Below are 21366 nucleotides of genomic sequence, written 5' to 3'. Positions count from 1 at the left end.
AAAAAAAAAAAAAAAAAAGGTGAATAATCAGTAAATATTATGGAGCTTTAAGCAAGGGACAGCTGATTATATCACCAAGGTCCAGTTGTTGACCAAACACTTCACTTGGATACATCGTGTGAAGCATCAAGTAATAACAGTCTAGTCATTTTAGTTAGGGTGTAAACAATGTGCATATAGTTGTAAGAATCCACATATAATCTTTACTAAATCGGTCCAAAATGAAAATGAAACCTGTAGATGTGTTGCACCATGGTGAATGCTGATCAAGAAACTTGAGGCATGCATCAAGTCTTACTTTCACAATGTGTCAAATCCTTAATGTAATAATTCTTATTTTGGCGTTATCCAGAAAATACAAAAAGGTAAAAAAAATAAAAAAAATTAAACTCATGGACGAATTCCTCGCAACATCAGCACATTTCTAACTAGGCAGTGCCCTCTTTTGACTTCTAACGTGCACCACACTTATTGATTTTATGCTGGACAAATAGGTTACCGAGTCTGAGCGCAACAGTAGTTTTTAAGTAATAAAACAGCTCAGATATGAAATCCATTCATATCTGAGCTGTTATGCAGAACGTTCGAGAGGACGCGGCAGCTGACGACAACATGCGGCTGTAGCCATGACAGCTTCGCCTGTGTGTGCATCTAGAATGATCCTCCGGTGTGAGTGCAGACTGCCGATGGCACCACTGAAGCTAATCCAAAAATACTCCTGCAGCATGTGCTTACAGACCGAATGCTGCAATTTAAGCTAACAGTCGTCTGCTTTCGTTTTATAAAGGGGTTACAGAGGATTGGTTTGTTTGTTTCTTAATAAAATAAAGGCTCTCTGTTTTTTCTTATCCTGACATACTGATAATGTTCACGTTGTGAGCCAAAGATAACCGTTTGACTGAGATTTGGTAAGTTGTATTTTGCCCATGTTTGCAGAAGGCTAGAAGGCTGGTTTACAAGACCGAGCCTACACTATCCATTGGCAACAGCGGCAGGCAAACCTTACAGGGATAATTTTACGTAAAAAGCAAGTGTGACAAATTAAGTTGCCGCACGTTAGCTTAACAGTTAGCTAACCTTGTCGTGTGCTATCACAAGTGAGACACAACCTTGCGCAAATAAACATTCAAGTTAATTTCTCAATAAGTTCAAGTTAAGTTAAGCAACACTACAGTTTAGTACCGTCAAAATGTTCCGTGACGGGTGAAAACGGCAAGCCCAAATGACTACAACACCTTACTAAAGAGATTACGCTAAGCTAACAAGCTAACTAGCAAACAGTGAACGGTCAGTGTAAAGAGCTGACTAACCTCTCCGACCTCCAAATTATTGTAAAGAAATGTTAGCCTAAAGCAACTCAAATGAATACACAAATATGTCTTACATATGCCAATTAGAAAGTCATAATTATTAAATAAGTAGCAGGACACTCACTTTCTCCATGGTGTAAGCATGAGGTTCCTTTCCAGAAACTACTGTGAACTAGCGCCTCCCCCTCAACAACATGCAGGTTGCCAGTTTGGGAGGTAGAAAATCCGTAATCAGCTTCCAGATGAGTGTACCCGTGAGGGGAATCTGAGGAACATATATAGCACCGTAGCTGAAACTTCCAGAAGATGAGCGAAAACCCGGTGCTACGTTACACAAGATGTGTTACTGGCTCTCTGTGCAGCACAGAGATGAGGAAGTGGTTGGAAGTGAGGGCATAAACATATTAACATGAATTAACATTCATTCAAAATATTATTTAGACCAGCAACTTATTTAAAGCCTGTGATGTTTGTATCTATTTATCTTTGGCACACTAAAACAGATAAACACCACATGCAGACCATGTCCAAGACAAAATCTCAGGGTTACTGACCCACAGTTGCACTAGGCTACGAGTTAATGAGTCTGCTGTTTAGTGATTAGGTTGGACTGTGTGAGATCCCTGTTTCCAAGAAGAAGAAAAAAAGCTGGGATGCTATGGAAAAGGTCAAGAAAAAATGTGCATGCAATCAACATGACTACAGTGAAGCTGGGATTTGTTATGTTGTAATTGCCTCTTCTTTTAACATTCTATTTCGGAACAGAAGAGTCCAGTTGCTGTAGTACTGAAAGCAAAATGCTAAACTTATTCTTGCTACATAAAGGATTTCATGTTCTTTACACTTTGGGGCCTGCTCCCCTCCGCCCTATGTTTTCAGTGCCTGACAGGTCTGTGTGGGGGAGCTCTTTATCAGCTGGACAAGGTGTAACATTTTTGAAACACACAGTTTTAAAAGCTCAAAATTTATGGCACACCCATTGCTGGTCCCCTTGGCTTTATGTTTGACATTCCTGCTACTGATGAAATCTCTTTTGCCATTTTACTCTTAAATCGTTTAACTATTTGGACCAGTGGACTTTTGCAGGGTAATAAACCATCCCCATTTTTATTCAGAAAGACTATTTGTAAGCTCTTCCATAGAGAGGCCAAAACCTATTTCTTTCTTTCTTGTTTAATTTGTTGCTCTGTGTTTTTTTTTTTTATCCATAACCTTTTAGAAACAGGATTTTACAATAGGGAACTAGATAGAGGTTTTTTGCCCTTATTCATTATAAACTGTGGGATTCTGAATTCATCAGCAACAGTATTATATTATCCTAGTAAACATGTATGAACAAATCCCAGTAAATATTTCATTTCCAATTGCTTTTAAACATTTGCACTGTCACTGTCTCTATGGAATCCCAGAAAAAATCATTTCAGCTCTGCTGAAATGATTAGGATTTTTTTTCTCACCTGGAATAAAGTCTCAACTTCACAAATTATCTGTTGATCAAAGAGTTTCTCAATGGATCAAGAGGACGTGGAAGACATTCTGAATAGACCATCGGTGCTGCTGTTGCTATGGATTCACAAAGCCAGAAAAGTCAAAACATAGAAGCCAAGATCAAAAGGTGGCCTTCGAACTCACAGCACATTGAGCCTCAGGCACTACACAAAACCAAGAGCAGAGATGGCACTGCTTTAAACCTTTGCCCGCGTCTTTTCTTCTGCACTCACCCCAAGATGGCCTCATTTTCATTTGATTTTCATCTCCTGAAACACCACCAGGACTGATAGCATCCACATTTCACCATGGCAAAGACTTTAGCAAATGAGGCGAAACTTATAACGCAAATTTTACATTCTAGTTCTTTGGATTTGGGTAAGGATGAGAAATCCATGTTTTCCTGTGGTAAACAGCACACTAAGAGAAATGAATGACAGCTGTGTGTGGAAGTAGGTTTAAAAAGTAACACAGGAAGCCCGCTGGCTGTTAGTTTGCTCTTTGTCTCACTCCCCCATCTACTGGAAGACAGGGGTAAACAGATTGCTGTTATCACACAAATACACACACATCCTACTGTTTCTGTCTCCGATTGTGTGAAATGCTAATCATGTTATAATCTGCATGTTTATTTCCCTTCACTGAGTCGTGACTTGCTTTATATTCCACTGCAGTCATGTTCTGCACATCCAGAATTCAGTCATATTCATCTTTTGTTGTGAGGATAATAATGTTGCAACTATTGTGATCTTAACAACATGAATGTAAAATTTCACTTTGCTTAAAGGACAAAACACCTGCAGTCATCATATTGCTGTTATAGTTTCCTAAAGAAAGTGCAGTAATGTAATTTATGTCTGTAGAGGTAATACAAGTTGGTTAAATAAAGGCCAGCCTGACAGCCTAAAGGTCAGTTTTTATCTAGGTCAAATTAAACTTTGATTCCTATTTATTGTTAATGATTGACAACAATTATAGTGCATAAATGTGAACTTTTGAAGCTTCTGAAGCAAAACATAACAGAAAAACTTTGCTTTTTAATCATTGCTGCAAATATTCTAATTTATCATTATATTATTATTTATCATTATGGGTATAATAACACATAACATGTGCACCAGGTGACGGCCAAATAACTATTAAAATATCACCTGCTTTTATTAGAATTATTTTTAACCTGGAATTTTAAAATTATGTCACATGCAGTTGTGGTCGGAAGATACACTCACGAATGTGATAATAGCTTTCCACGTTTAATGATTTCTTAGAACTGTTTTTCCAGAGTGGAATTATTCCACTACATACATCTTTAATGACTTTAAATTTAATTAATTTAACAAATTCTACCAATTTTGCCAAGAATTATGGTTAAAAATTCAGTCAGAATTATGACAGATGGTTGATGACAGCTATCAAACCTTTCACCCATATCAGGGTGGGTGTATTCTTGTATTTGAGCCTGTATGTACACATTTGACCCAGTGTGTATTAGAAAAAAAAACAAAATTAGAACTTAAAACTTTTTAAAGTCATTAAAAAAGGGATGCTGGAAAAAGAACAGTTCAAAGAAAGGATTAAAAACCACAAATTACCATGACATTCATGACCTTTCCTGATTGCATCTAAAATTCTGACCACAGCTAATACATGTATAATCATTTTGAATACAATATTACCAAAAAAGGGCTACAGTGCTTAACACAAGAAAGATTCCCGGTTTAAGGAGGGATACAAACCCCCTGGGAGGGTTGCATCGGAAATGACATTCGGTGTAAAATAAAAATATCTGATATGAAATATGTGGATCCATCCACTGTGGCGACCTCTTGTGTATAAGAGAACAGTCAAAAGCAGATGATCAAAAAACATCACAAACAAAAGGTAATAGCTCACAAATAATATAGATGTCACGGTAATTATTTTTGACCAGCTGTGTTTTCCGTTATTTCAGGCTGTTTACAAAGTCCAAGCTTGCGTATAGACCGTGAAGGCATCACCTGTCACCGTAGAGTTTTGGCGCTTTCAGAGGTGCTGAATTTTCATTTCTGTTGTCTTCCTTTTTTTTGTAATACTTTGTCAAGTTTTCGCCAACAAAGACCTGGTCATTTATGTAGAATCTTCACAGAAAACGGTTTGGTTCAGTAAAAGCAGACACTTTGAACTTTCAGGCAATAACTGTATGACTAGCTTAGCTTATTAGCTAGTGAGCCAGAGCAAGATAAATTAGCTTAGCTTACTACTTTCCAAGTTAGTTAACCTCCAGCGCTACACAGAAAACCAAGCTTAAGGTCTTTTTCTTTTACCTTTGTTTTCCCTGCTAAAAAAGTCCTGCCAGTTAAATAAACTTCAATCTAAGCAAGTACAATGAAGAGACAGGAAAACCAGGCGGCCAGGCCTACATCAGGTTGGTAAAAAATAAATAAATAATAACTTCACAGTCTACACACCAGTGTATTCACCTCCACCTCATAGTCATTGATTTCTTTGACTCCAGCCAGGTTGTGTGATAGAGCGTTTGTGTATGGATAAGTGTAGCAAGCTGTGGAGTTTATCTGTACACAGTTAAATAGGTTAAATAATGAACAGTCAGTGAGTATGTGGTGTCATTAAGCATCATGATTCGCTGTGGTTCGTTCACTTGTCTTTCCTCTGCCGTTTTCTCCAGGCTGCCTCTCTGTGCCGCTCTTTAACCAGAAGAAACGAAACAGGGTTCCTTTGACAGCTCTTCCCTCTGAGAATGAATTCTTTTCCCACAGCGGGTACACACCAAACACCAGCTCAGCCATATCTCACAATCCAGCAGGTGAACTGTTCATTCTCTAAGCTTCTTCTTTATTTCTGACACTAGATGTCAGTGTATCCACAGAAAAATTAAACATGCTTTTAGGTATGCTTGAGTTTACATGTTTTTAGAACATTGGTTAGCATTGTAAAGTCATTTATATAACCCTTCACATCTACAGACAGAAGCTGTTGTTTGTTGTGATAGTTTACCTATGAGAATTGACCTTTTGTTTAGGTGCCTTTGGGTGTTACCAGGCCTCAGGTTCCCCTTCTGGTGTCTCTCAAAGCCAACAGTGGAACAGACAAAGCAACTCACAGTCTGCTCCAGCCCAGCAGTATGGCAGCAACAGACCTGCCCCTGGACCTGCCCCTTCAACTAGAGCCTATGGACCCATACCTCATCCATATAAAGCTAAAGAGAAAAGGTGTCGTTAACTGATCATGTAGCGTCTCTCTTTTCTTATAGCTCATGTATGTAGACTGCTAAAATATACCCACATGGTATTTAACTGGATGAATTGGTCTGTGATAATGACATGTGGAAAAGTTTTCAGAACCATGGATATTATCATTGCACTTCAAGGTTCTTGTTTAAGCTGTGATTTTATAGACACTTAAATTAGTGCCTAGATGACAGAGACCAAAGAAATTCAAATGTTATCTTTTTAAAAGTTTAAAGCATGTCACGGGACTACTGTTTGTTGAATGCTGGGCTTTCATTTCAGCTCAGTGATGGGACAATCCAGCAACGCACTGGGACAGCAGAATTCCAGCTCTGTCATCAATTTCAGACAGAGCACATATCAGGGCCCTCGCAGTAGCGAGAGTGGACAAAGCCAGCCAGTGCCCCATACAGGGTTATCTCAGTTGGGCCGGAAGTCATCTTATGGAACACCCAGTTTCACGCATCAGTATTCCCAGCAGTCTAGAGCTCTTCCTCCTCCAGTTCCACCACCCAGGAGGCAGTCTGCTAATGCTCCGGAGCCACAGAAGAACGCCTGGAAATTTACAAACAGCTTTGAGCCACTGAGATCCCCTTTTGAGGTTAAAACGAGCTCAAATCCACAAAACACTCTGCGACCAACTCCAACTCAGGTAGAAATTTATACAAAAAAAATGATATGTTTATGACAGGTAGCCACAAGTTTCAATTAATGTTTAATGCACTTTTGCTGAACCATGCAACATTTGTGTGTGTTGAGCAGGCAGCATTTCCAGTGAAACCAGCCACCGAGCACTCACTGAGGATCCTGACTGCAGTTATTGATGGCATGAGGCACTGGAGTCAGTTTAAAGACAAAGTGCCTTATTTATTTGAGATATTTGGTGAGCTGATTTGTTATCCCAGCTGTGCTCTCACTAGTTTTATTTTTATTTTTTTGAAGAAAAACACCATTAATCTGACAGGCTTCACTTCCCCCTCAGCTACTCTAGACTCTGCGGTCACAGTTGGTCGCTACGGAGCAAAGAACTTCCTCCTGAGAGATGGGAAGGAGGTTGTGCAGTGTGTCTTTTATGAAAATGTGAGTCGGGAAAAAAAATTCAAACAAATGTGGCTTGAATGTAAAATGAGTTTTACAGGGACAGTATGGTTCACAATACAGAAAAGGAAAGTAAAGCCTCTTTCATGGTCAGTTGCAACTTACTGCAACTTTAAAATTTAACATACTAACTGAGTCTTTCTCACTATGTGACGGTGGACTGTCTGGAAATGACCTTATGACCCTTCACAGATTGATGGGCAGCAACAATTGTTTCTCTAAGATCACTGCTGTGTGGCAACACACATCTGAATGGACAAACCTGCAAACTGCCAAAACGTCTGCTCTCACATACTGATGATCCATTGATCAAATCCATTTGATTATCAGCACTGGCTGCTACTTGGCACTCTTAATTCCTTTGAAACAGTATTGGTGCACTTTCCACAAACTACTCCTGCATTTTATCTTAGTCTTCATCAAAAAGTGTAATATGTCAAGTGTTACTTTTTATCTGGGGTTGGATTTATCTGATTTTAGGATCTAATAGAGATCAGATATATAAAAATCTTAGAAATGAAAGAGGTTGTACTTTCTTTTTCAAAAAAGTGCATACAAGTACATAATCTTTACAAAGGCTTTTACATGTGCTGAAACCAGTTTGAAATGTTTAAACTGTTGCCAAAAATGAAACAGCACTGACTAATTTTTGACTCTGGTCCAACAGGAGCAGGTACTGCCCCGCCTGATCCGAGGTCAGGTCCATCGGTGTGTGGGTAACTATGACCGCAGTAAAGATGTCCTGATATGTGTGTCTGTGAGGCCGGCTCTGCCTTCAGAGCTGAGAAATGCTCAGGAAGCTGTCAAAACCTGTGATGCAGAAATGCGGGCGCTGGTCAAATCACTCAGTGAAGTCTGAGCAGAAAAGCAGCAGCTGCAGAGCATACCAGTGTTCGGGTGTACGCAGGAGCCAAGCTCAGTGCTGTGTTCTCTAATTGGTTTTAGCTGCAAGCCCAAGTAGTTTTAACACTTAAACTGTTGAAGTTTTTGACCTGTAGAGGGTGCTGTTTCCATTCACTTGTATTTTATAACAGCTGAGCTCATGCTTGTGTTCATGTTGTTTTGCGTTTATCCCTAAATAAAAAAATAATAATTTAACCAAAACCTAACCGGAAAGTAAAACCTCTCTTTCTTTTTTTTTTATAACTTACGAAATATTTTTATTACAAAGAAAATTCACAAAACAGCAGAACATTGTTTAGAGGTTAATTCAGGTAAAAGCAGACATGATGAGGTAATATCTCAAAATATATCTTTGAAAAACGGGGCAGTTAGGAATAACATGTGATATCAAGTACAGTTAGTTTATTTACAGTCAAACATCACAATGGAAAAAAACAAGAAATTCTACTCTAGCAAAAACAGTTTCACCAGTGCCGAGACTTTACACACAACGGTTCAACAAAGAGGGGAATAAGTCCAGTGCAGTCACGCCAGTCATTCCCACACAGTCGAGCACAGTATAAGGTCCAATACAATACCAACAGATGGCTCCTGATCTTTTGAATATGGCAACAAAATCACAGTAATTTTCTTCATGTCTTTACGGGAACCCAAATTTGGGAATTATTTCAAAAGTTGAATCCATTATCAAACTCCAACCCAATATTAAACACGAATACGCACAAACACCCACTAGAAAAGGGAGTCTAGCTTGATGAAACTGGCAGTGTACGGGGACAGGATGCGGAGAAATGTTGTCCTTGCAACATGACAGAAATGGTGCCAAAGCTTAAAAGGAGGAATGGATTGATAAAAACACACCAACACATTAGCTTATTTAAGGGAGGGAATTATTTTAAGCCACGTTTTCACATGAGCTCTGCAGAGATAACCAAAGTTCAGTTTGTACAGCTCCCTCCTCCACCACTCAAAATTTATTTTAAATCACATAATACAAGGATGCCAGGAATTAATCTGTTAGCTGCATGTCACAACCTCTTAATACAGCAATTCAAGTGATTTATCGCTTCCAGATAATTGGCAAAAACGTCTCAGGGCATAAGTACACTGCTTTTCCTTTTTTTTCCTCCCCTCCCTCTTCTCTCTCTTATTATCTCCAAGGATTCAGTGACATCTTTTTTTCCACCAGAACATTTTCTCAAGTTAATGAGATCATACTGCATCAAGTACAGGAGTAACGCTGTGAGGAGGAAAAAAAATTAGAATAAGAAATAACATCAGACAACAGGATCCAACATTTTTCAGCAGAAAAAAGATGATTACCTGATAATCGTATTAAACACTTGTCTTGGTTATGTTAAAAGGCACAAGTTGGTCAGATCATGTTTAAAATCTAGATCAGTCCCACCGTTGACGAAGCCCATCTTATCATGCATCTTTAGAGACAATTCCTGCACGGCCTTGCCTTTTGCAATCATTTTGTTCCTGAATTAAAATGTTTTCGTTTTTGTGTGTTGTAAGACGGAACAAAACGAGCGAGTTACATTACACGAAATAGATCTGAGGGGAAAAACATTGACAAAAAGGGATGCAGTATCTTATCTTTTTTTTTTATCACAACACCATTCTGAAACAGCTACTCGTTAGTCATCACGAGTCGCCTCTTTGAAGAGACAGTTTTCCATTCGTCCTCACAGCAGGTCTGGTGCTGTGTGTTTTGTCCCGTTCTTTGCAGCAGCTACTAAAAAGCGATGTGTTCGAAAGCTGTGACGTCTCCTCGTCACCCACTGGTTTGCTAGCCTGGTCATAAAAACTGGGAGGCAGAAAAAGTCTGAGGTGAAAAAAAAATCCTTCAAAGCGCCAGCGTTCTCTCATTAAAGTGTTGTTCTGAAAGCTCAAACATCAGCTCGGTTAAATCCACAACGTATTTACAGTCTAAACACCCAGACACGCAGGTCCTGACGTGTGGATTTTTTTCACTTGATTGATCATGTTGGCTCTGTTTTCAAAATTTAATGTTTCTGAAAACCTCTTAGTGAAATATTATTCGATTGCTTGAGTTATACCGCCCCTTATTTTCATGCTTCCAGTCTGCATTGGAATGTTACATACTGTACGCTGACTTGTTTCTTACCATAAAAAAAAAGAAAGGAAAGGAAATCCTAATATTTTTCATATTTGTTATGTTTGCAGTCATTTTCTCAGTTTCATCAGTCTTTGCATCTTCTGACTGCTTCATCTCCAAACCTGCCGGGAAGAAAACAGATGTGTCGAAGTGGAAAACACTAATCGTAACCGCAGAGTATTGTTACAGCAGAAAACTTCCCGTTTAAATTGACTGGATTAATAACGAAGAGATGCAGGAAGACGGTTTGTTTTCTTGTTTCTGCCGTCAGCTTTAGTTCTTGCTCAGAGGGGGCTTCCCAAGCAGCATCGTCTTTAAAACAAAAAAAATAACAACAAAAAAATACGATGCAGGTGTCTTCGTGTGACATTAAACCCAGATTAGAGAGGATCGTCAGGAAGAGGAGAAGAAAAACAAGACATAACTATAAGAGCGTGGGCAGCGGAGTAGGGGACAGCTGCTCCTTTGGTGCATATTTAGCAAAAAAGGGCAAGAAGACGGTGAGCATGACTCCCACTATAGCCAGCATGTAGCCCCAGCCGATCTGGCACTCGCCAGCGTAGTAGATGTCAGAGTCTCCGCAGAAGGACCGGACCAGTGTGGAGTTCAGGCCGAAAGGGTACACCAGCAGTCCGGTCGCCATGATGAACACTGCAAAGAAGATACAGGACAAAATGCATGAGACGGTGTACACTGCCTTATGAAGACTTGTGGAGCAAAGATTTAACACAAATGCATATGAAAAGCATGCCGATCTATGAATGTTTTCAATTTTAAAGGGGACCTGCTGTGCTTTTCCTTATTTTCTGTCATGCACACACTGTTGGTAAATGCAGATTCAAATAATGAGGTCAGCATATGTACATTTAATCTCTGTTAGCTGAAAGCTCAGGCTTCAGACTGCTCTAAACTCTTTGTTTCAGATGGTTTTCCCAATCTTGGCTTTGTGTGGAGTCGGCAAGTATGCATGTCGCCAACATGGTCGGTTCAGGTGCACGCAGAAGCCCCACCCACCTGCTGTTCAAACCTTCAGTTCAGAGCAGCGATTTGCAAACGTTTTACTGCATGGCCCACTTTTGGCTCAGACACACCAGAATCGTCTTTGCAACTATGTAAAATTGGAGTTTATTAAGTGTCCAGATGCCACAACACCCTCAACCTCTGGGTGATGATCACTTTTGATTGCAAGCCACTGTATATTTCACCTGTTAGGAGGCAACCGGTCTTCAACTGCGGTCCGACTCAGACTAACTACAGTCCCTCTCAGTCAGATTATTTTAATTATTTTAACATTGAGGATGATTTTGAACTGTTAGTCATGCAAAACTACAGACTCAAAAGTATAAAATGTAGGAAATATTTTATATATAAAATCTCACTAAGAAAAAGATGTAGCCCTGCAACAGACTGGCAACCTGTCCAGGGTGTACAACACCTTTCACTCTATGGCTCTGTTCAACCCTAAACTGGTTAAAATGGATGGAGAGAATAGCTGTTTGTTTCTGACATCCCAATGGCTGCACATGGCATTGTATTGTTTGTGCACTTGTATGCCAAATGGGAACCACTTGGTGGCAGTAGAGATTTTACAGAAACAGTCTCTCTGTGATTCAAGTGTGCAATTTAGCTACTTCATCAGTGCTGAAGTGCCTCCATTTGCAGTAAGATTTTTGATTTGTTGCCATATGCTGCATATATAAAACTGAATCATGAGCTTGGACAGCTTTAAAAGTCCAACAGTGGCAGAACAGAGCTTTTAATGTATTGAACAACAAAAGCACAGATGACCTGTAATTGACCAAACCTTCCAGTGAGAAATGATTCATGTGTCCTTAGATCAGTTTGCACTCCTCGCTGTAAAGCTGTGGCGCTCCTTAATAAACAAAACTGTCCCCTTCTGCACTTTTGTGATGGTCAGCTTTCCGGCGACACTATCCTCGGCAGCAATGCAGCCAGAGAGTGGCTCACTTTTACAAATTGAGTCAAGTCTCCTAGCTCGTGCTGCCAAGCAGTTATCGACTGTGCTACGGGCTATCACTGCTGTTCTTAGTCATTCTGAGTGCCCACTGCATTTCCATTACAATTCCAGGTGTCATAGTTGTTTCAGGTTTGGAGCACTGGGTTACAGGAAAAGCTTGGATTTCTCAAAGTGGGTAGCTTTCTAGAAAGCTACAGCAAACATTTCTTTTATTACGCCAAATTGATTTTAGGAGATGTCAGTTTTTCTGCTTTCAAGGGCAGCAGTTTCATGGTCAGCGGGAAACAATGCTCATACGAGAGCTACAATGCAGGAGCTGTATGAGTATCAAATCGATGCTTTGTGTGGGCAGCAAACAGTTGCCATCAACAAGGATGAGGAGGGAGGAAGCTTGCAGTGATGCTTTAGTTGCACACTGGGGACTCTGGGAATGACTGTTGTGGAGGGGGAAAAAAACATCAGAACGATGAGAAGGAAACACAAAGAAGGGAGCATGAACGGGTCAAGGCGAGCTATCTCCTGAGTGTGGTTTGTCAAGCATCCCGTTGTCCCTCTCTCTCAGAGCTCAGCCGTCCCAGCTCCCCATGTGTTATCTGTGGGGGCTCGACACCTCAAAGCTAATGACACTTTAATGACCTTCTTTATCAAAGTATTCTCAGCTTTTGTGGAAGAAACACAAAGACACACACGTGTGTGTTTGCAACCCAAGGCTGCTTCTCTACAGCGCTGAAAATGATGGCATTCAGAGCAAACCTGGACACAAAGCCAGGGTGGGTACGCGAACAACAGCACTGCCTGCATTTCAAAGGAATGAAATCCAGGAAGCAGCGTCGAGTAAGTATCAGGTGAGCAGAATGAGGGCTGGATTTTATCAATCAGACCAGGACAGAATGCGGCTAAGTGTCTGGATCAGATAAGCTGCAGCCTGGGCTGACTCCATCTCTGCGAGTTTTTAATGAGGGATGAGGAAAAAATCTGCCAAAAGAAAAAAGCAACTTAATTCAGAGAATAACTAAAAATGAATCAATTTGTCCTTTAAATCTAAAGCAAAGAGAACATCTTAAGAAGGGCTTCCAGCAATTTTACACATCAAAGTCTGTGTACAACTTTACGACTCCATATGTAAAAACAAGAGCTGGGAAAAGCTGGAAACTGAGAGGATACAAAGCCTCCTCAACTCGTACCTTGGACATAAGTGAGCTTCTTAGAGCTTAGAGGCTTAGAGCTAAATTTGCTGCCAACACACACCAAAATCTCTCACCCCACCAGTTGCATTGTGGGTATTAAAGGCAGCAGGTTTTTGTCAGTGAAGAAGAATGGGATGCATTGAAAGCAGCATCACTGTTTAATTCTTTGTTTTAATTCATTTCTAACCCAACTGCACAGACTGAACTCTATGCAGGGTGAATAATGTGGACTAATCATGTCTGTGTAAGAAAAATTACACAATCTTTTAGATTGCACTGCAGCGTGGAAGAGCTTAATTTCAAAGGGGTCTTACACGCCTCAGTGGTCTAATCCTATGAGGAATGGACAGTGTGATATAAGAAGCTGGCATGACACCATGATGGCTTGCAAAGAGGCCGAACATTTTCATTGCATGCCCAACTAGGAAGCCTCCTTAACGTGGCAAACTGAACACATCTGAGCTGCTGGTATAATGAAGTAACAAAAAGCAATCACTTAAAAGCAGAAAACTGAAAACTCTCTTGTTATTTAGCTCAGATACAGGGATTTTAATGAGCTGTGCAATGTTGCCCTTGAGCTGTAAAAGGCCAACTTCATTCACCTCCTTGTACCCCCAAGTAGCAGACTGTTTACAATCAACCCATAGTCAGCATTTGTCGGAGCAGAAGATGGCATGGAAAGACCGGCTTAGCCAGGCCTTCTTTCCCAGGGAGAGGAATAAGAGTGAAGAGGCGTAGAGAGAGTGTGTCAGTCCCAATCAGATGAGTGCTGCTGAGTATGCGAGGCTATCATAATAACTCAGAGATGATGAGACAGTGAATTGTGGAAGGGCTTCAAGTCACTAATGTGTCCCAGTTTCATTGCAAACGTTCCAGAGAGACTCAAAAGAAGACCACGACAAACTTTAAAGGGTAAGATGGCAAAACTCCCACTCGCTGCATTCACTTTAAGCAATTAGACCTTTGTCTTATTTCAAAGTAACGAAAAAAAAACCCAAACACTCAAATCTGATATTTGGTTAGAAGCAGGTACTTCGCAACAAACCAGTGCTTATTATTGTTCCATTCATAATGCTGCCCTTCAGAATACTTGCACTCATATTTGTCTTTTCTTTAAAAAAAAAAAAAAAAGAAGAAGAAGAAGAACGAAAGGAAAAAGTGTCCTTGGAAAACTCCGTGCGTTCTGTTTCTCATGACTGCCAACTTGCCTGACTCTTCACTTCATTAGCTTTGAAGTGGGTGCAGAATTCAGACAGAGGGAGTAAAATAACGATTAGGAGAAGCCAAAGCAGCCAGAAGCATCGCAGAGCACTACACTTCATTGTTCCTGAAATCTGGCCTGGTTTCACAGGTAGCTACAAGGCTGCGGAGGCCTTTGTGTAGACTAATAAACAGCAAATACCTTTATGTGCATTCTTCTTTTTTTCCCTATGAAGGTTTGTGTGTGTGTGTCTACAGCAAAGGTAGCTGTAGATGAGGGAAACAAAATTAAATAAAACAGATCAGAATGTATTGTACTGCCGTACAAAGATTCGGTATAGCTTCTACCAACTAAATGAACTAAATTAACCTTGAATCTCTTTCTCAGTGGTGTAGCGAGAAATGGAAAGCTGCTCCCAGGGACGGTGAAACAGGTTCACAGCGGTGCGAATGAGAGAAAGAGATTGAATGGGATTGTGGGGCAGGAAGGTGTGTGATAACCTGGCACCCAAGCGTGACACTGAATCAGTTTCATCACAGACCCCTAACACAGAAATCACTGGCTTAGTTCATATGCCATATTTACGCGTGGATGCCTGAGTTCAGCAGATGAAATACGAAATCTACTATTGTCAGAAAATGTCAGAAAAATCCAATATGCCGTAGTCCCAGACATTCATACACACTGCATCTAATGTAGCATTATTCAATTTTATTCTTCCCAAGATACAGCTAATAAAAATCCAGCTCTGTGACTTCAAACTCCTTTTCATTACAATACAAAAGGTCTGTGCTTTGGATCAAACTGCATTGCCACTGTTTGCTTACTTTCATAACTTTATTAGCAATGGGAAGGGCTGAATTAAACACAACAGGAAATGGGTGGCTCTACTGTGGATGGAGCGCTCAAGCTTTGCTGTGGTGTCACGTGTGTGTTCCCTCTGGCAAAAAACGACATAAAATAGAATATATTAAGTGTTTTCACCCGGGCCCAGGCGGAGAGACGTCTGTCTACAGTAGGAGTCCAGTAAAACCTGGTCAGCAGTAGCATTGTACTGAAGCTGTGATTCACTGTCTATATACACGGAATTGTTGCAATTACCTTAAGATCAAAGGGGATATGTGCAGTCATCAGCTTAGTTCATTAACATGCTGTCTTAGCGTGCACTTCTCCAGAAGTCAGACGCTTTAAATTGTTTTCTAAATAAGAAATGAGGAAGAACAAGACACTGGCAGTTAAAAAAGAAGGCTAGGCCAGGCTATGCAATGTGGATTCAAGCCTCTCAGCCAGTAAAGAGGAAATGGAATACATTAGAATAGACTAATGTCCTCCTTATCTTCTCTGACCTACAAGCGGGACAGGCAGTCAGGTGGAGACCACCCGCTCCAGCGGGACGAGGGCAGTCAGACGTGTAAATACAAAAGCATTAACAGAGGCAGCACAGAGTCACGCAGGCACCTTTGGGTGTCACCAGCACCCGCTGCTTCCTCTTCCTCTCCCGCTTCCCTAAAGAAACTTCTTATCTAGCTGCTGTCCAAACCGGGACGTTATCTGGCGCTACCGTTCACTTCAAAAGACACATGAAAGAAGTCACACATTAAGAGTGTGGCCTCGCATGCCCACAGGCCTGTTTGATGTCACCTTAACTTGCAAGAAAAGAAGAGAAAAGAGGGGGAAAAGGAGACATTTTTCATTTTTGTCATGTTCTGAATTTTTTTTCCAAGTAAAGTTGCGGGAAAAAGAATCTTGATTTGCTGACACACGTCTCATTTGTTTGTCTAGTGGCAGAAAAAGATTAGAACTGTTGCTGTGGTAACTTCCCCTGCTGTGGTGGTCATCGTATTTCTCCCTCTTTTCTTCTTACACAGTTTTCCATCATTAGAAAGAATGAGCTGATCTCTGTCTGGTCCCGTGTAGAAACAGCAGCCCAGATGTGATCAGGCATACCGATGTAAATGAAATACTGATATACAAGCAACAGCCCAGACCAGTAAACACTGTGACCCACATACACACCCTTACGCAGAGTATATACTATTATGTATAGATGTTAGCATGTACGAAAATATTAGTTTAAGCGGGATAATGTAGGCACAGTTTGTATTGGCTGGAAATGTGTGGCCCACAATAAAAGCTTAACAAAGGGCAGTGCAGAAGTGTTGCGCATCTCTAGGAAATTGCCTTTTCACTAGCTGCACACAAGGAGTATTTCCATTTCCCCTCCTATTTACAGAGAATAGAGATGGGGATAGATAATTTCTATTCTCTCTCACACACAGAGGACACACTTTTCCTCTCCCAAAAGGAAGTAGAAGGCTGTCGAACACATGGATGTGACTGTGCATTAAAGAGAAACCACAGAGAGCCGAGTGTGTGGTGTGTCATGGCCTTCCTGTTGATCTGTGTTTATTGTAATCCTTACTTCTTAGAGCTGTACTACCAAACAAGTTCACCACAGTGAGGCTTTCATTGCATTAGCTGGCATTAGCTGGTCTTACAGCGACAGTTAACAACTTTCTCTGTTAAGCTGCAATTTCTGCTTCAGGTCGTGTGCGCGCTGACATAAAAATGGGTGCTTTGCTCCTCTTTTGCATGCATTGATCCCTATAAGTGACGCTGGCTCCAATCAGAGATGTTATTGGCTGATGATGATGATGATAAAAATGTATAAAGAACATCAAAAACAAATTTGAAATGCAACACTGTAGCAAAAACGATGAGAGATCAATGCTGCAGAAAATGGCACAGAGCGGTAAAATTAAGATTTCAAGTAAACTGTTTTATCGCTGAGTGTGCTCTCAGTGCTGCTGCTTCTTTCTAAGGTGGCGTGCACGTTACAGATCTGAAACTTTACACTGGATACATTGTAACATGTAACTGTCCCACAGCCATAGCCCGCATCTCCTATTTCATCAATAAAGGAGACGTGGAAAACGGTTTAATTTGTCAGCAGCTCAAAGTGAAATTAATTAGATTTATTAAATGGCTATTCTTTACATGTGCTCTGTTTTCTAGTAACTGCAATTCCAGCAGTGTAAAAGATATTTAGCAGCAAATTAGAATCAAGTATAACAACATTTGATACATTTCCTAAATCACTAGATTAATACACACGCATTCCCCTGACAATGCAGTTCTAGTAAGGTACAGCATAACAGCCTGCAGATATAAAACATATTCCCCTAGCACAGGATCTTTATCACACTTAAACTCTGCTGTTAGTAAAAGAATCTGTGAAAATGTGGCTCTTCTAAACAATTTTAAACCAAAACTCGCAACATAATCTGTTACCAATCAGCACAAGATTATTTTTCTCAGCTGGGAAGTCTACAACATAGCCACAAACCCTCTGAAGGCCTACGACATAACATGTGCGCCTTCCTAGAACTGTAACTACATGTGTTGTTGACGCAGGCTGCAACTGATTGGTCTGTTTGCAGTAATGCAGATTCTTCCTGTGCATTTCCACAGTTTATTCATTTATCCGTGAGAGAATTATACACTTTATTACCTCAATATTCAGAATAATAACCATAGTATCAATATGGGGACTTCTAAATGGACTCATTCCTGGAAGATGATTGCCTAAACTATATGAATAATTTAGTATTGTACAATAATAGTGAGGGAATGTACAAATACTCTTTGAGAAATTGTCTTTATTTTCTTTCTGTGAGTAAATAAAGTACCCTTTTCCCCACTTAACCTCTCTGCCAATCAATTTCCATTTTATCTGCACTTGGGTCCACTTCTTTTGTCTCATTGCACTTTGAGTTGATATTTGGAAGCGTATACAGACTAACACAGATGCTCCACCACAGCGTTACGTACACTATCTAAACGTGCATGAAGTCTTCTCCATTATTTTGCCCCCTCGGTGAGCTCAAGGTGACGAATTGTAGCGAGGAAGATGAAAGTTTGGGAGTTGTTGGAAGTCGAACTGTGCCAGCAATGAATCTCCAGGTAGTCAGCTGGGACCTGGCGAAGCGTGGGCATAAACAGCAGGGACTCCATCCTAATGTGATGAGCTGTGCTCTAGTCTGCACACAGCCACGTTGATAATTAAGCTCAGTGAGCCTCTGGGAAATTATGCTAACGATGTTCCTCCAACTACCTACATATCTTGAAATGTTTGACTTAAGGTGATCAGAGCGGCGAGTAAAAAAAACGCAACTCTCTAATAAATGTTTCTGAAACAGGTTGAGACAGAGAGGAAAAGAGGGCAGTGACAGAAGATGAGATGAGCGGTTGCCAGACTTTATTTTGTTTAAGCAGAAAAGAATTATAGTTCACAAAGAAGGGGAAGAAATAAAGGGATGCAGTGATGGAAAGGACATTTTCAGCTAGACCTGTGATTTACTCAGAGGCAACACCCAGAACAAAGTGAAGCAAGAAGAAAGCAAATGGTACCTTTAAAACCAAAAGCTGCCACTTTTCACAAAAAATGATTAAAACATAAGTAAGGGAAGGGAATCGGTTCGCTTGGTACAGCTTGATTTTTAGTTGCCACACAGAGGTGAGACAAATCTCTCTTTGAATGTCTTGAGGAGATATACCTGTCAGAGTACGTGTGAAAGAGAGTTTTTAAAGAGCAAACTAAACCATTTTTACTGGAAATCATCTACAATTGTCACTGGAGGCAAAAACCTGTTGACCTTGAGAGCTGCACAAAAAGAAAAAACAGTGGGAGCGCAAAGGCAGAGAAAGCAGACGAGGAAATAAAATACAGGGAGTTGGGAGAGATTAGCTGGGCAATAAAATAGCTTCTGCTATCTTTAGAGTGAGCAGGCCTGCCTGTGTACTGGTCAATCCCAGCCCAGTAATGGGGCTCTTTATCACTGAGCCATTCAGTCTCTGCTGCGAGCTCGAGACTGCAGAGGTGGTTCAAGCCCTCTAACCGCAATGTATCTGGGCATGTAAATATTTTGTTGGAACTCATAGAGACTTAAAGATTCTGACACGTTCAAGCATTATGCAACTTGGAGATAATGTTAGACGATTCGGTGACGCTTTCAATATCTGTGGGATACTGTGCATCGCATTAAATATAAGACATCACTGCTTTGTACTGATACTATATTCTATCCATCCATTTTCTTAAGAGGTTACCTAACTTAGGGTCACGGGTTGCCAGTCCATCTTCTCACTCTGGCTTAAAGGTGGGCATTATGTGTATTTCCATCCATCCATCCATCCATCTACTTTCTTCACTTATCTAATTCAGGGTTGCAAAGGGGCTGGAACCTATCGCAGCTGTGATAGGGCAAGAGTCGGGGTACACCCTGAACAGGCCGCCAGTCTTTCAGAGCTAACATAGAAAGACAGGCAACCATTCAGACTCACATTCACACCTATGGTCAATTCAGAATCACAACTTAACCTAACCCCATGAACTGTTATTCATAATCTGTATTAACATTTCTTATCTTATACTGGGCCTTGGTGCAGCCCTTCAGTTAATCCTCTGAAAGCTATTTTAGAACCCCTCCTCTGTTTGTGATTGGTTGCCCATCACAAACAGAAGGTCTAAACAGCAGGTGTGTGCCTGAGATAAGCACACGAGGCCCCGTCTTGCTGACATCCTACAGGCCAATAGTAGGACAAAGCTGTCTGAAATCAAGTGAGAGTGATCTGAAGTCTGAGCTTTTAGATCAGGAGGGTTAGTTGCACACACGTGCATTTATGGGGGTAGTGTCAAATATTGCATCTTTTCAGGTATTTTTTCTTTTTGTTGTATTTTGTTTTCAATTTTGGGATTGCTGTAGAAATTTGTTGTTGTTGTTTTGAATGTGAAAATATAATTCAGTGTGGGTGTCTCACATTCCTCTCACTCACAGCAGTAATCACCTCACTGTTGCCAACTTTGTCACAAGTATGATAAATTTCATAGCCACTTAGCCATTTGTATTTTTAGTAAAAGAATAGCAAAAAAAAAAAAATAAAAAATCTGGACAGTGCTGCTTTACAACTGAACTCTCAAAAGGACATCTCACACAATTTCCTTGTTTGTGTACAAACTTGTCAAAAAACATTGTTGTGGTTTTTATTTCTTCCTCTGAACCAGCAGTGAGACAAAAAGGAGGATATATGTGTCTTACATCTTTCTCTCTGAGCGAACATTCAAAATAAAGCATTTGTCAGCCAATCTGGTGGTTAGAAAATTTGCTGTTGATTACCACCAAACCCCCCTGAGCCCGGTAAATGGTATTCAGGACAGAACTATAATTATCTGTTCCTTGAGAAAGCAAATAGACATACTTCTGAAAACAAAGAACAATTTGTTTTGAGAGGCTTGATTCGTCTTAGTAGTAAAGATGAATCAAATATCTGCTAAAAACATATTAGTGGCCGAATAACTGGAGGGCAAAAGCACCATTACTGTTAAGTTTTGCAAAACAAGGATAAAGTAAATTAAAGCCAAGAAAGAAAGAATCAAATGCTAAAAAACCCCCACAAACAAACAAACATACGAACAAAAAAAAAACCTGACAGCCGGGCAGCAATTTCTTCCACAGCCTCCAAACAAAGACCATTTCCAGCATGTGTCTCTGAGCTCCCAGTGCATGCCGAACCATTTGAACTCATGCTTATGACTGCAAATCTCCATCCTGGGAGCACTGTAGCGATGACACACGAATCTCACACATTGCACCCAATCTATCATCTTAATTACTTCCATTTCCATATTGCCATCTATTTTTTTATGTGGCAAATGAATTTATACGTCAGACAAATTGCTTGTCCTTGACTTGCTTATCAGTTATGTGGCAACCCACGGCGCACATGGGGCCATGTCAGCGGATGAGCTAACCAAACGTAATCCATCGCTCAATCCATCCATGCCACCTT

The 21366-nt window shown here is 40.5% G+C and overlaps 3 protein-coding genes across 5 annotated transcripts in view; 1 reads left to right on the top strand and 2 right to left on the bottom strand.

Annotated features, from left to right (window-relative positions):
- stip1 (stress-induced phosphoprotein 1) overlaps positions 1 to 1623 on the bottom strand; it is a gene marked incomplete in the record, with an annotated part of 8280 nt that extends 6657 nt beyond the window's left edge. Inside the window, 1 exon segment of the mRNA XM_014336686.2 lies at positions 1435 to 1623. Within this exon segment, the coding sequence (XP_014192172.1) occupies positions 1435 to 1443 (9 nt within the window).
- A 3131-nt stretch (positions 1624 to 4754) lies between these two features.
- On the top strand, positions 4755 to 8233 carry LOC102303984 (spermatogenesis-associated protein 22). Of its 2 annotated transcripts, none has more exons than XM_005931975.2 (8): positions 4755 to 4826; positions 5125 to 5202; positions 5464 to 5601; positions 5818 to 6007; positions 6308 to 6677; positions 6788 to 6908; positions 7008 to 7105; positions 7791 to 8233. In XM_005931975.2, exons 2-8 carry the CDS (start codon positions 5163 to 5165, stop codon positions 7980 to 7982), a joined length of 1149 nt encoding a protein of 382 aa, XP_005932037.1. In that variant the 5' UTR covers positions 4755 to 4826; positions 5125 to 5162; the 3' UTR covers positions 7983 to 8233. The 2 variants fall into 2 exon arrangements, with proteins under 2 accessions (XP_005932037.1, XP_005932036.1); XM_005931974.2 differs by having other exon boundaries at positions 4780 to 4929.
- Positions 8234 to 8287: 54 nt separating this feature from the next.
- The window catches only part of LOC102303463 (transmembrane protein 211), a 121859-nt gene continuing 108780 nt past the window's right edge, over positions 8288 to 21366 (bottom strand). Inside the window, exons 3-4 of one of the 2 annotated variants that reach the window (XR_006054872.1) lie at positions 9350 to 10802; positions 8288 to 9266 (exon numbers count right to left, since the gene is read on the bottom strand). Coding sequence is in view for 1 of the 2 variants with exons in the window: in XM_005931973.3 (XP_005932035.1) it covers positions 10576 to 10802 (227 nt within the window). In the remaining variant the exon portion in view is untranslated. Of the gene's footprint in view, positions 10803 to 21366 lie in introns of both variants that reach the window. The other variant, XM_005931973.3, reaches the window with a different exon arrangement.

Source organism: Haplochromis burtoni, unplaced genomic scaffold (genome assembly GCF_018398535.1).
Source record: "Haplochromis burtoni strain Fernald_Lab_line unplaced genomic scaffold, NCSU_Asbu1 Contig_152, whole genome shotgun sequence".
NCBI classification, from domain to species: Eukaryota; Metazoa; Chordata; class Actinopteri; order Cichliformes; family Cichlidae; genus Haplochromis; species Haplochromis burtoni.
The sequence above is the reverse complement of the archived record's forward strand: the minus strand, read 5'-3'. Positions and strand labels throughout refer to the sequence as shown.